Consider the following 13,913-nt stretch of genomic DNA (forward strand, 5'->3'; position numbering starts at 1 on the left):
GTCGCATCATCAGGTGGGGGAGTTTGTCACGACCCGCCAGATACCCAGGCAGATCGCAACCTGCCTAGGCAGCCAGCAGCAGGCGCAAGGGGGCAGGCAGCCCAAACCGGTCAGCAGACCAAGGTGCAGGCGCCCAAGCAGGCAGCAGTTGGAGGGGCAGCCGTTACAACCGTTTCGGCAGTTTCAGCCGTTTCAGCTGTTACAGCCGTTACAGCTGTTACAGCAATTAATGGGCGGCAGTTTCAAGCCTTGGGGAGGCTTGGCAAAACGTGGGGCAGACTAGTCAAGGCTAGGAGTCCATTTTTGGAAGACTTAGAAGCATGTCTTGAGGACATGGACTTGGGGCTTGTATAGTAGAATTTATTTACTCTTAGTGGTTAGAGTAGTATAAATAGTAGGGTCATTGTAATTTGTAAATCATCCAACAATTCAATTGACTAATAGATACTAGTCCATTCTTCCAAATTCTGCTTTGTCTTTCTTCTTGATTTCTCTTAGCGATCCAAAATTGTGTGAGGCTTACTTGAGTTTGTGAGATACGTGAAAGATTCGTGAGCAAACCGTCAAGTGCCGCACGGAGTCTTGTCTAGATAGAAAAGTCCGTGACAGTACGCTGACCTTACCACTACCTGGTGGATAGAGATGTTTTTTCTGAAACCCTTATCCATAGCCAATGTAAAATTAAGACAAAAGATTATAATTAACCCACTAAGTTTTATCTTTCAATGTTTCAAAAGAGGTCATAGAAAAGTTTTAAGATATAAAGATAAATTTAAACCCTTTTCAAGCACTGCTGCTATAAATTCCAATTTACAGAATGATGTCCTAAATAAAGGTTCCTAATTTGGAAGTCAGTGAAGGTCAAAACAAACGGCCTACAAGAAGAAGTGAGTGAAAGAAGGACCAATTTATTTTCAAGAAAATAAGACCATTTGTTACATTGACTTACATTCTCCAGAATTTGCTGCTTCACCACTGACAACCCTTGCTCCCCATTGTGTACAGATGTGACAGGAATGAGAAGTATTATGCTGAGGCTCTTATGCTGAAAAGCACAAAGATACATCCTCTCCTCTGTTTGCTTGAGCCAAATTGTTGGACTGCTAGCACTCGAGCTGCCAACTTCTGTGCCCCAAATATCAGTAACAAGGAAACCATCCTTCCCTTTGGACCATTTCTCATGCTGTAAGGGCCTAACAACCTGATAGCTACGAACTCCAACTGGAGAAGTATCCCGTGAGTTGTTGTACCGGTCCAGAACAGAGTTAGAGCTTGTCGATAAAGACGCAGAAGCATTAGAAGTAGTACTTCCTTTGCGTAAATAGGACCAGGAGCTAGCTCCAGCAGACAGAGCATTTGGGGTCAACCTCATGACAGTGTACGTGAATAGGTTAATCAGGTCTTCCTGAAAAGATGAATAGTGACCATTCATGATTAGAGCAAACGTACATTTAAAGGATCCTCATATATAGCTGGTCACTGCAGACATTATAAGTTTTGAATTGCAACTGCTTCTATAACAAAGTTACTAAAGATAAATCTGGGAACTGGCATAACCTGACCAGGATGATTGCCTAGTTAAGTTGGGACCAGTCCGGGTTGAAACAGCCCAAGTTGGTTGCAACTTAGTGCTGGGCTGGCAAAAGTTCTTGTGGTTTGGGTCCGGCCTTGGACCAGGACCACTAACCGATTGAACCGGTCCTTTGGTGGGCAGGGCCGGGAGTTATTTAAACTGTTATCATTGTACCTATTTAAATAGATTTTGGCAATAGTTATTTTGAAAAATGTAAACTGTAACTTTTAAATTAATCTATTATTTTAAAAAATATTATTGAAAAACGTAAATGTGACATTGTATTTGTTTAATAGTTTGTAAGTTAAAACACGGAATACTTGAGGAAAAATAAGTAAAATAAACTGTAGCTATTACACTATTAGATTTAACAAAAGTACACATTGAAAAAAAATAATTTCATAAACAAAAAGTTAACAAAAGAAATCTCAATCTAATATAGTGAGATAGCACATTCATATTCGTTCTTTTGTGTTAGAATCATTTTTGACCACTTACTTTCTTAGTTCAGCTTTAACCCAACCTTTTAAGTGAACAAGAACCTCTGGTGTATTCCCCGAGAGTAAGCTCACTTGTCCCAGTACAGATGCAACGGCACAAACTGGAATTACCAGTTTTAGTTTTTATTTTTTGATTTGTACTTTGTAGTGTTCTTTTCCCTGCCGATCACAGACTGTCCAATTTGGAAGTAGTTTCCCCTTTGACCCAATTCATGGGCTAGAGCCTAGAAGTCCTGAAACTGGCCCAAACCTAAGCCTGGACTAGCCAGACCCAGTTAACCTTCCTGGGTCTATTTTCTGGGCCAGTTTCCTAGGCTAACCCGATCCAACTGCCAGGTCTAACTAGACCAAAGTATAAAATAGGAAAGTTCAAATAAAAATGAGAGAGAGAGAGAGAGAGAGAAAAGCCTACAGGAGAAAGAGTTGTGGACACCAGCAAATCCTGGAACATGATCAGTGAGTAGCTCTGTTTGCAGCCAGCACATGATTCTAGCACTCTTACAAGTGACTGCGAATGCCAAATGCAAGAAACTGTAATTAGAATGGCAATAGATCAAAAGATGATGGCATGTGCACAATAACGTTAGCCTTACTAGCAAAATCTATATTGAGGCATTGGATTCATACACACCTCAATCAAGAGGGGACATAAAAAATAGAGTTCAAATCATCAGTTAGGCCATATATTATTTTTGTGAATTGATAACATTGTCTTCTTTGGCATTAAGGGAATGCTGGAAACCTTTTAGAAAATCAGAAAAGAACAAAAAGTAATACTTACAACGATCCTAAGAATTCTAAAAATTGATCCGAATCCTCCAATCCTATCTCTTAACACCAAAAATATAGAGATACAATGCAATTCTATTCAACCTTGAAAATGAAATTCGATATTATCTTCAAAATTCCTATTATTCATCTCTTTCCACACTGTCCACCAAATGCAATTTAAAATTAAATTCCACTAGGTCTTCTGCCTCTTGCTAGCTCCTATTCTAATCCAGCACCTCATGAAATCAGTTGTATGTTCTTGCATAGTCCATTTCACTTCTGAAAAGTTGAGAAGCATGGACCATATTTGTGATGTGAAAGTACAATATAAGAATAGGTGACTAGTAGTTTTCCCTATCTTCCCACATAAAGAGCACCCGGGAAGTATGATCCTTCCTTTCCTTCTCCGACTATGCACTAAACTTTTGTTGGTGCTGAATTCCTCCAAATTTTTTTCCATAAACTCTGTTGTCTGCTTTTTTGCTGGTTGCCCTCCTTCTTGTATAGCCTGCCAACTATGAAGATCCCATCCTCACTGTGAGACCATCTAACTGCATCATTGGTTGTATTAGTACCTGCAAAATCCCCCACTTCCTCCAACAATTTGGCTACACTCTCTATTTTCCAATCATTTAGTAGACTTCTGAAATAAAAGTTCCAACATTGTTCTATCCAGCAATCACTGACCATTGCCTCAGAATTAGTGCACAAAATAAAAAAATCAAGAAATGGGTCCTTCATGGGCGCCTGTTTGATCCATATATCCCACTAGAATCTAGTTTTCCTTCCATCCCCCACCTTGATATGTAAATTTGGTTCTAGCTTGAGTCATAAGTTTCTAATAGCTCTCCTAGCCCCCACTCCATAAGCATCAATTCTTACCTTACTACACCAGAGTCCATCCTCTCAATATTTACATTTAATCAGGTCTTTCCACAAAGCTTGCCTCTCCTCAGTATATTTCCACAACCATTTTATCAAAAGGTAGTTGTAATACTTCCTGAAATCTCTGATGCCCAAACCACTTTTGTCTTTTCTATGCTAAACTGTCTTCCAACTTGACATGATTGTATCCTTTGATCTCTTTGCAGCCATGCCAAAGGAAATCTCTCCTAAGTTTGTCCAATTTCTTAGCCATCTTTGCAGGTAAAGAAAAAAGAAACATAACATATGTTGGGAGAGAAAGAATCTAGGACAGAGTTGATAATGATGTGTCTACTACCAAGGGATATGTATTGTGCTTTCCATCTGGCTAGTCTCTTTTCAGTCTTATCCACTATGCTGTCCCATTTCTTCAAATCTTTGTGTTTATTGCCTAGACTCTAGAGGCATATCTAAGTAGTTTGTGGGAAATTTCTCCACTTTGCAACCCAAAATGTTAGATAGCCTCTTAATGTTTGTCACATTCCTGATAGGATACAAACTGCTCTTTCCCCAATTAATGTTCAAACCTACAGATGCTTCAAAAAAAAAAAAAAATTGTTGATGAATCTAAGTTGCTCCTCATGTGGCTCACAGAAGATCATTGTGTCATTTCATAAAGTAGTACCTCCAAGGATATTGTGTTCCACTAGTCATCTCATGTAGTCCGCTGTCGTAAGCACTTTTGACTGAGAAAACCCCATCTGTGCTGAGTTTCCACAAGACCCTGTCTGTAGCTGTTGTGGTAATGGAAATTCCACCTAATGTTCCCAGCAGAGCTGCCACCCTCTCTATTTCCCAAACATTAAGCATTCTCCTAAATGATATGTTCCATCCCTGCTCTATCCAACAATCACACACTCTATCTTCGGGATTTTCACAAATGAGGAACAAATCTGGGAAAAGATCCTTGAGAGAGGTTTGATTAACCCATCCATTCTTCCAAAAAATTTGTTTTGTTTCCATTCCCCACTTTGAGAAATAAATTTGCTTCCGTCTGTGGCCAAAGATTTCTGATTGTTCTCCACACACCCACACCACAAGGTTCAGAAACATTCTCTGTACACCAGGGGTTTAATTCACCGTACTTCGCTGTTATAACCTCCTTCCATAGAGCTCTTTCCTCACCAGTCACCAGTGTATCTCCACAGCCACTTCATCAGTAGACACTCATTTTGCAACCTCAAATTTCTGATTCCCAGACCACCTCTTTCTCTGCTGAGAAGCACAGTCTTCCAGTTTACTAGAACCTTTCCCTTCTTTATTTCCATGCCACAGAAAGTTCCTCCTCAGCCTGTCTAACTTTTCTACAACTTTTGCTGGGATTGGAAATAAAGACATCACATAGGTGGGTAAGGAGTCCAGAACAGAATTTATTAAGATCAGTCTTCCACCTTAAGAAAAATATTGAGCTTTCCACCTAGTTAATTTCCTTTCAGTCTTTTCCAGGATACCTCCCAGATGTCCACTGCCTTGTGATTGCTACCCAGAGGCATGTCCAAGTAACCTTCCACCGTGGACTGGAACACTTAATCTTTATTAAGGCATTCATAAAATAGAACAGCACCAAGTGTTTCAGTAATGACATCACCAATTTCTAAAAAGATAGTAGCTGGGATTTTCTTGGACATCAAGATGACATGACCTTTTGGCAGAAGCTATCATGTAAAAGAGTGAATTATGGTGGCTTTAGATTAGACCACAGAGAAGTCAGAACTTGCTCCTAACTAGAGAAAACCAAAGCAACCGTGCAAACCTGATCAATTTTTGTCAACAAGACGAGCAGAACAGACACAGAACTGAGCAATATAATGAATAAATCGAGCAAAACAAATAAATCCACAGATTTATGATTTATCTATTCGTCCCAGTATGGCCAGGCCTTCAGTGTAATCAATAAACTGACAAGACAAACCTGAACTTCAAGTGCTGCCTCCCTCCCAATAGTCAACATCTGTACCATTCCACGCTCCTTCAAAGAGTCACGGAAATTTGGCAAGTGAAGCTTCTTCCCAGAAAGAAAATCTGCCACAGAGGACAATTAATAGGCAAAGCATTCAAGATGCAATCTAATGTTCAAATTGCACAAACTGAAATGAACTTATTAGATACAGAAGCTACAGTATTACCCCAGCAGCTAAATTCCAATGAAGGCCGCTTTTCAAATGCTGACAATCATGGCTTGCAATGAAATAACTTGAAGAGGAATATTTTCTTATAAAAGTGATAAAATGCATATTTTCAAGGTAGCTAATGATGCCTCACCACTTAAATAATCCATGATGAAATAATACAAATGCGTCCGGGTAAGCCCTCCACTTGGTTCTCTATCAAGTAATGCTCTTATGGACCCATGAAACATCACAAAGAGAGAGTGAACTTCTTTAAGAACATCTCGTAAAGCAGCAGTCCGCCATATGGCTTCTGACTCACTTTTTTCCACCACCTAATACCACCAGAAAAGCAAATACATAACAGAAGCGTCATAAAACATAATAAATTTCTTCTGCTATAAAAATAAAACATGAGGAAATTTGAGTTAGTCCAAAAGATGTGTGCATTAAGCCTTTCTTGTTTTCATAAGAAAGTCATACTTAGCTTCCCTATCAAAAAGAGGTAAGTCATACTCATCTTTTCACCAACAAGAAATTATAGTCATGCTTAATTCATTCCATCTTGTCCAGTCAAATTTTATTAAAGAATTTCTGGGAAATCTATTTCACAGCCAACTACATATACAAATCATAGTATTGCATTAAGCACCTGATGATTTTAGAGATATTATACTCATAGACAGCATAGAAAATATTGATAAACTCCATAAAGCACTGGTTTCTCTCAAGGTTGTTATGTCTATGTCCAGCACGAGACCAACCTTACTCCATTCTTAGACCGTTTATGACATGTCTGAGCACACCAAGAAGTAGGGACCTGCCATGGTCGGTACGGAAGTTTTGGAACTATGATGTTTGGCAGTTTATTTAGACTTCAACCAGAAGTATTGTGGAACAAAATTTCCTTTTGAGTTACCACTTCTCTAGTTCTCTTTTCCTCCACCCTAATCTAGTCCTCAATCTTCTAGACTTCAGTTCACTGCATGTGACAGTCCTGGAACTGTTCATAAGTAAAATTATTCAAGTATAACAAGGACAACACCGAGAAGCAAGTCAGGATGTACTGGCAGATTTTTTTACTTTTTTTCGTTGGATGAGGTAAATTTTTATTTAGAAACAGTACCAAGATGGTACTTCAGAAAATATTAAAAGCGGGACTTGTTTCCGCTATATATTCAGATTCTAACAAGCCTTTTAAATTATTCAAATTCAAAAGTAAATTTCGGTTCGTATTGACAGATGTCAAATCTGATGCTATATAAATCTGACGGTGCAGCCAGCCTCCATAGTGATCATACTTTCAAATTGTAGCAGGTAGAAGGACAGCCCAACATCATATAATCTCTCAAAACCAGTTCAGATAATCAGTGATCACCACATGTAATTATTTAATCCGATAGTTGGCAGAACTTTCCTTCATCCAGTTCACCAAAAAATTCTTTACAATTTAACCATGACAGGTAACATGAAATGCCAGAAAAGTTCACTAATTGAATAAAAAGAATGATTATATGAGTGCAAGAGGCCATACCATCACCATCCAGATATCACGCTCTGCCTCATAGAAAACATGGGAGTGCACCTCTGCTTCTATAACCTCACATGGAGCCTCTGGAGAGAATATTCTGCACAGAATGAAAAAAATATAAAAAAGATAATCATATCACATACAAGAGCCATCTAGCATACAACTGCAAGAAGTTGACAACAGCATCCAGATGGCTCAGTTCACATTCAAGGAATATCTACCTTACAGAGCAAGAAAATGAAGATAAATATAAGATGAAGAACTACTCTTGGTCTTAAAATAACCCAGCCACGTCAGAATCCCATTGCTCTTCATTAAGAAAATTAATTTCAATTTAGGAACAATCATCAAGCTCTATTTTTAAAACATCTTTAATGTCTCTAATATGAGAATACATGAGCACAGCTATCTTTCTACCTAATGATATGGCTGAAGAATCCTTTGGATAAGAATGACTATTAATGAAAGGAGATGAACAATGAAAAACATATCCCTAAAGCTAAGAACTGAAGCTATATCCAGGAATACAGATTTAAAATCACATTGCAGATCAGCTATCGAAACAGCATTAAAGAAGTAATGTAAAAATATAAAATCACAGCAACCAATCGAGATATCCCATCTTTAAGCAAGAGTTTTTCGAAGAACAACATGAATCTTTTATTTATTATTTATTTTTGATGGGTAAAGAACCATATGAATTTTTTATTTATTTATTTTTGATGGGTAAAGAGCCACATGAATTTCTACTCACTAATAGATACAAGTGTAGATATGTGAGTGCCAGTCGCAACAAACCTGGTGAATGTTATGAGTCCTTCACTAAGCCCTATCACAGAGAGTTGGGTGGGGAAAGGCAAATCAGCAGGAAAGAAATATAAAATCTTGTCCAACTCCTGCCCCTCATGTTGACCCCTTCTCAAATCAAATATGCACAATTTCATAGCTTCACTAACAGAGCTTGCAGCCGAAATTCCCATGTATCTGCTTCCTTCCTATGACTGAGATACCAAGTTTCCAAATCACAAATTAGACTAGGTTCACAAACAAAACACAGCGAATAATTATCATACAAGATTTTATTGATGTAATTTTACAACACGCATGCATTGCCTCTACATAGTTAACCCCTCGGCTTGTAGCCAAATCCCTTTTACACATCCGAGTTCCACATGAACTTTTACAAACCAACCAAACGTGTGTCTAATAAATTATGTAGCAAGTGCATATTTCACACAGAAAAAGGGCGGGTGCATGGACCACTTATAGTATCTTATCTAACAAAAAAAGCAATCTCCTTCCCCAAGACAAACAAATCCCACCCTTCTTCTATGGTGGTTCAACTCAAATTTTCAAACCAAGGTATTGATCCACTGTTTCAATCTGATTTTCAAGCTCCCAATCAGTAATAGCAATCGAACTCAACACAAAAAGTCCCAGTTCCAAAAAAGGAATCAACCGCAACTTCGAATGTTAAAGGAACCAACTGCTATAATTCTATAACCAAGATCTTGAATGAGTTCCAACTTCATTTCTTAAACACGAATTTTCAACTTTTTTGTAAGGACCAAGCAGAAGAAGTTCAAAAATCTCTCTGTACAAACTCTTTAATCGGCAAATTATTAGCTCAAACAACATGGGGATTGAAAATCTTGGAATCGATGATGGGTGAAAATGGTGGAATCAATGATGACTCAAGAGATATTTGTGAAAATGTCAATGTGAAAAAACAAAAAACAGTAACATACAACCAGTAAAGTGACAGTATATGGTAAAGCACTAAATCTTTTGCTTTATGGTTATCTGAAATTCACAGGATTTAGTTTTCGTGAACTACATAAGTCCAGAACAATAGTTACCCACTATCACATATTAGAGTAGAAATAAATAAAATTTATCAACAAGGCCAAATTTTGAGAGAGAAAAAAAAAACCATACCTAATTTTTTTAACAAAGCGCATTATCATTGAAATTGAGGAACTTTACCCAAAACCAAAATAAATAAATATTACTATAAAACAGGGGGAAAAAAAAGAGCTATGATTCGGAAAAATTAAAGAGGACCCAGATGAGATATGGTAAAAAGAAAGAATCTTACTAAACCCATGAGATAAATCAAAGATGAGAAGGAAGCTCACCAATTTGCGGTTCATATTCTTGTTGTTTTCACTGGTGGATTGATCACAAACGGAAGTGATTATTTGGTCGTGATTGACATTTTGCGATTGGTTAGGGTTCAGATTAGGAAATTACAAGGAAACGGAAGAAGACGACACTCAACTGAACTTCCTCTCTTCTATGCCTCTATGTGTTCGTTCAATTTTTGCTTCAGGATTTATGTGAACCCAGAACGCAATTACATTTGTTGACTAACAATTTCTTCCTAAAATTAACTTTTTAAATTTAGTATCCAATTTTCATTGAAAAAATACTTTCTATATAATAAATTTTTTTTAAAAAAAAAATCAGTACTTAAGAGCTCTTTTGTCCAAAGTGATTAAAAATTCCTCATTCTGATCATTTGCATTTGATTAATTTATTTTAAAAATACTTTTGATAAACATATTATGTTTAACTAATATTATTTTAAAAAGTTAAATCACAAATAAGAATTTATTTTATAGAAAGAAAATTAATTTATATAATTATTATAAAAGACTTTAATGATATTTTACTTTTATTAATTGAAAAGTATATTTCAAATTTTCAATACATTATAATACATAAATAAAAATTAAATAGTGATATATTATTAACATGAAGATTTAGCTACACTAAAAAATATCAACCCAAGAAATATTTAAGACTTTCACAAATTAAATCAGTATGAAATATTCACAACAATATAAGTAGAATTTGTTAGCTGCAAAGGTAAAACTATGAATAATAATATTTAAAATGTAAAATAAAACACATGCGTATAAATTAACAAAAGTAATGAGTTATGCTAATAATTAATAAGAGGTATATAGTAAATATATATAAATGGTATGACATGGTAGACTTGAAAAAAATAATTTTTTTACTTCGCTCAAGAACTATTTCTGCTTTTATTTAAAAACAGTTTTATAACTCATTTCTCATAGAACAAAAAAAAAGTTTTTTTTTTTTAGAAAAAAATGTTTTGGCCTCCCAACCGCTGCCAAAACAGACCAAGTAAAGAAAAGTAATGCAAAAGTTATACATTTCTCTTTCAGTATCTATAGAATTTTTTATCCTCTAAACATGTCCCTACAAATGAGTTATCTTCTAGTAAGTACTATACAAAGATAGAAAAAGGCAAGAGTTCTATTATATTTTCAGTTACAAAAAGGGTTAGCTGCAAAGTCACTCGAATAAGTAATGCAACCATGACAAAGACTAAGTCATGACAAAGATCAAAAGCCATTGGAAGCATGTTGTCTTGAAACTCCGCGAATACACATCCATTGCTCTGAAAGTTGCATGCCATGTACTTGCCAGGCTATGCTCAACTGCTTTCTCAGTTGAATCAAGTATCTGCATCCACGTTATAGATGTCAACTTTGAGGACAATATTTACAAAGAGACTAGTAAAATCCGAGACTGAAGTTAAAAGTTTGTAACCAGACAAGATGAATCAGAAGTCCAGTTATTTCTTTTTGCACTGAATTAGTAAAGAATCTTCAAACATGTAGTAATATCAGAGATAAACAGATACAATATTGTTGTGTCGGAAAAGATAGTGTAGGCTACCAATGGCCTCAATTGCCTCCCAACAGGCAAAATAGTTTACATTGGAGACACAAAATCATTTTTCAAGGCAAAAATTGTTAAGGGTAAGTTTTCAAGTCCCAACAATTTAAGCAAAATGAAACGAAACAAAGACTTACTTTCTTGGTGTTTTTGATGGATTGATTCATCGTAAGACTGCTCTGTTTGAGCTGTCGTGCCAAAACGACCATTTCATCAGTCAAATCCTCCTGAAGTTTCCTGCAAAAGATGAGCACATCTGATAGTTTATCAAGTAGACTCTACCTAACAAATCTCACCCCTCTGAGAAAAAAAAATTTGCATAAATAAGTGATTAGTTTCTGTGGCTACTTTTCTACTACAATGAAAAAGACTGGACAAACATATGGTAGTGGCGAAGATGCACTATGGATCATGTAGTAGAACAGTTGGGAACATACATCTAGTTGAGGCACATATACATATATCACTCCAGATGGAGACCTAGGCCTCCTAAGAGCCCCAAACTATCATCCCTGATTTCAGAGAGTATCTCCAATCTCTCATCTTCAATTTTCAAATATCTGCTTCCAAACAACTCTCTATCAACGTGTGTTAGTTGCAGAGATAATGCACAATTCCTTGGCTTCTGTGCAGTGCCTCAGCTCAGTGATAAAAGTAGGCCTCACAAGTGTAGATTCGCAATTTTACTTATCATTACCAAGTAAATGTTTCAAAACAACCCTTTTTACAAAATAGAGCCCTACTTGCGTCCTTGTAAAAATTGAAGGTTGCTTACACAATTCATTAGTTCATCTGCACTATTACAAGTCTCAATGTTTCATCTTACGCCAAAAAACCGAAGACAGCAAACAATTAGACTTCAGATTTATGAACTCGAAGCATCTATTATTTCTTACCCTCCACAAATATCATATAATATTGTAAGGGGTGGTGTTTCGGATCTTCTTGGTAGCTTTTCCTATTTTTCTTACATATCAGCTTAGATATGCAAACTTAAACCTGTTTAGCATCCAAAAGAAGTTCAAAGACATGTCCCACCCTTTCCAAAGCAACTGCACAGTGTAAGTACAAATATTGGTATCTTTCAACTTATTGCAACCCCTTAACACCCTTATCTAAGAGTCTCTTGACCTCCTCATGTAGTGTACCCAGTTTTCACTGTGATGTACTCTACCTTTCCAGCATCCCTAATAAGATTGATTTTACTTCCCCAATCCAAGCAATGCAGTTTGAGTTTAAGGTCCCATCCTCTATTCTTCCTACGTGGAGTGTACCCAGTTTTTACTGTGATATACTCTACCTTTCCAGCATCCCTAACAAGATTGATTTTACTTCCCCAATCCAAGCAATGCAGTTTGAGTTTAAAGTCCCATCATCCATTCTTCCTACATGGTAACAATAGTGAAAACCTGAAGAAATTGTTTCCTATAAGGGCATCTCCGACCCATAACACCAAATTTTACACCAAAACAGGATTTAGTGTAAAGTTTCATGTTGGTTGGAGATGGACTAAAAGAGTATGCCCTAGTCTAGGGTTTTATCTTATCATCTCTAAAATTATTAAAATAGACCTTAATTTTGAGTTCTACAGATGAAGCCTTATCTATATGAGGAAACAACAGCCTTTGTGCACCAACGTTCATCTACATACGATAATTTGCATTAACAACCTTCCCAAAGAAGTTTCATTTTCTTGATTCTATATCCATAACCATTTACATAGCAAACATCTATAGAGAACTCACACATTCACACACACACCCCTCTTCCTTTTTTTCAATATTAAGACAACTTTTGTTTTATAATTGCCTTCCCACAAAATGTTCTTTCTTCTTTTGTCCAAATATTTTTAAAAATTATTAGGCACAAGAAACGAAGACATAATGTAGGGAAGAATGATGTCTAATCAATTGTCTATACTTTAATCAAATGATGTCTAATCAACTGTTTATGAGTTAATATTCCCCATATTGACAAATTATTTTTCTTTCGAGTTGCTAACCTTTTTCAAACTTTTCCTACACTTGCAAAACTTCAATAGAATTATGATCATCTCCTAAAAGGAGCCCAGAATGCATTGAATTCTCCTACTTTTGCACCCAGATATATTTACAAGTATTAGCTTATTGCCTTGTCATCCATACATCAGACGTTGCTTAGGTTTATATTCAAACCTGAAACAACTTTAAAAGATAGTCGGCCACCTTAAGAAACACCATATGTATTTCCTTGTTTCACACACTAAAAGTGCACCGTTGGCATAGAAACTATGTGGGTTATTATGTTATTGTCTTTATTTTCCTAAAAGACAGATGTTAAGTTATTGTCCTCTGGACCTACCTTAAATCCACTTAAATATCATTTCTCCATTGCCTAGTCCTATACTCTACCAAGACATTTCAGTAACAGGAATAGGAAGAAGATCTGCCTGCCTCGGGAGTTGAGACAAGAGAAATCAGCATAACTCATATTTATTAATGTAGAAAACTTAACTGGGAAATGCAATAATTTACCAACTCCTCTATTTCTATCAAAATCCATCTCTTTAAAGAGAAACCGACCACTTCACATGGTCATATGCTTTCTCTATATCTAATTTACAATGGATACCTATTTTTCATTGTCTCCTTCTTCAGTCCAATTTATCTGCCTCCGTTCACAAAAGCATATTGAAAATCGAGCTACTTCTGTAAATATTAGCTTCAACCTTTCAACTACCTTTGTCATCCATAATGATACACCCATAAAACTTCTTGAGTTTTTTGAATTTTGTGTGTGTGGGGGGGGGGGGG

General features: G+C 36.4%; 2 protein-coding genes across 3 annotated transcripts in view; both read right to left on the minus strand.

Moving 5' to 3' along the window:
• Positions 1-9,786, minus strand: part of LOC107011742 (vacuolar fusion protein CCZ1 homolog B-like) — a 17,187-nt gene extending 7,401 nt beyond the window's left edge. The window contains exons 1-8 of one of the 2 annotated variants that reach the window (XM_015211358.2): positions 9,546-9,786; positions 8,206-8,408; positions 7,411-7,504; positions 6,031-6,211; positions 5,895-5,933; positions 5,681-5,790; positions 2,486-2,581; positions 950-1,405 (exon numbers count right to left, since the gene is read on the minus strand). In XM_015211358.2, coding sequence (XP_015066844.1) covers positions 950-1,405; positions 2,486-2,581; positions 5,681-5,790; positions 5,895-5,933; positions 6,031-6,211; positions 7,411-7,504; positions 8,206-8,387 — 1,158 coding nt within the window. In that variant the 5' untranslated portion in view covers positions 8,388-8,408; positions 9,546-9,786. The remainder of the gene's footprint in view (positions 1-949; positions 1,406-2,485; positions 2,582-5,680; positions 5,791-5,894; positions 5,934-6,030; positions 6,212-7,410; positions 7,505-8,205; positions 8,409-9,545) is intronic. The other variant, XM_015211359.2, reaches the window with a different exon arrangement.
• Positions 9,787-10,767: 981 nt separating this feature from the next.
• LOC107010760 overlaps positions 10,768-13,913 on the minus strand; it is a 6,333-nt gene continuing 3,187 nt past the window's right edge. Inside the window, exons 6-7 of the mRNA XM_015210043.1 lie at positions 11,259-11,358; positions 10,768-10,905 (exon numbers count right to left, since the gene is read on the minus strand). Of these exons, the coding sequence (XP_015065529.1) occupies positions 10,768-10,905; positions 11,259-11,358 (238 nt within the window). The remainder of the gene's footprint in view (positions 10,906-11,258; positions 11,359-13,913) is intronic.

Source organism: Solanum pennellii, chromosome 2, assembly GCF_001406875.1.
Source record: "Solanum pennellii chromosome 2, SPENNV200".
Taxonomy (NCBI): domain Eukaryota; kingdom Viridiplantae; phylum Streptophyta; class Magnoliopsida; order Solanales; family Solanaceae; genus Solanum; species Solanum pennellii.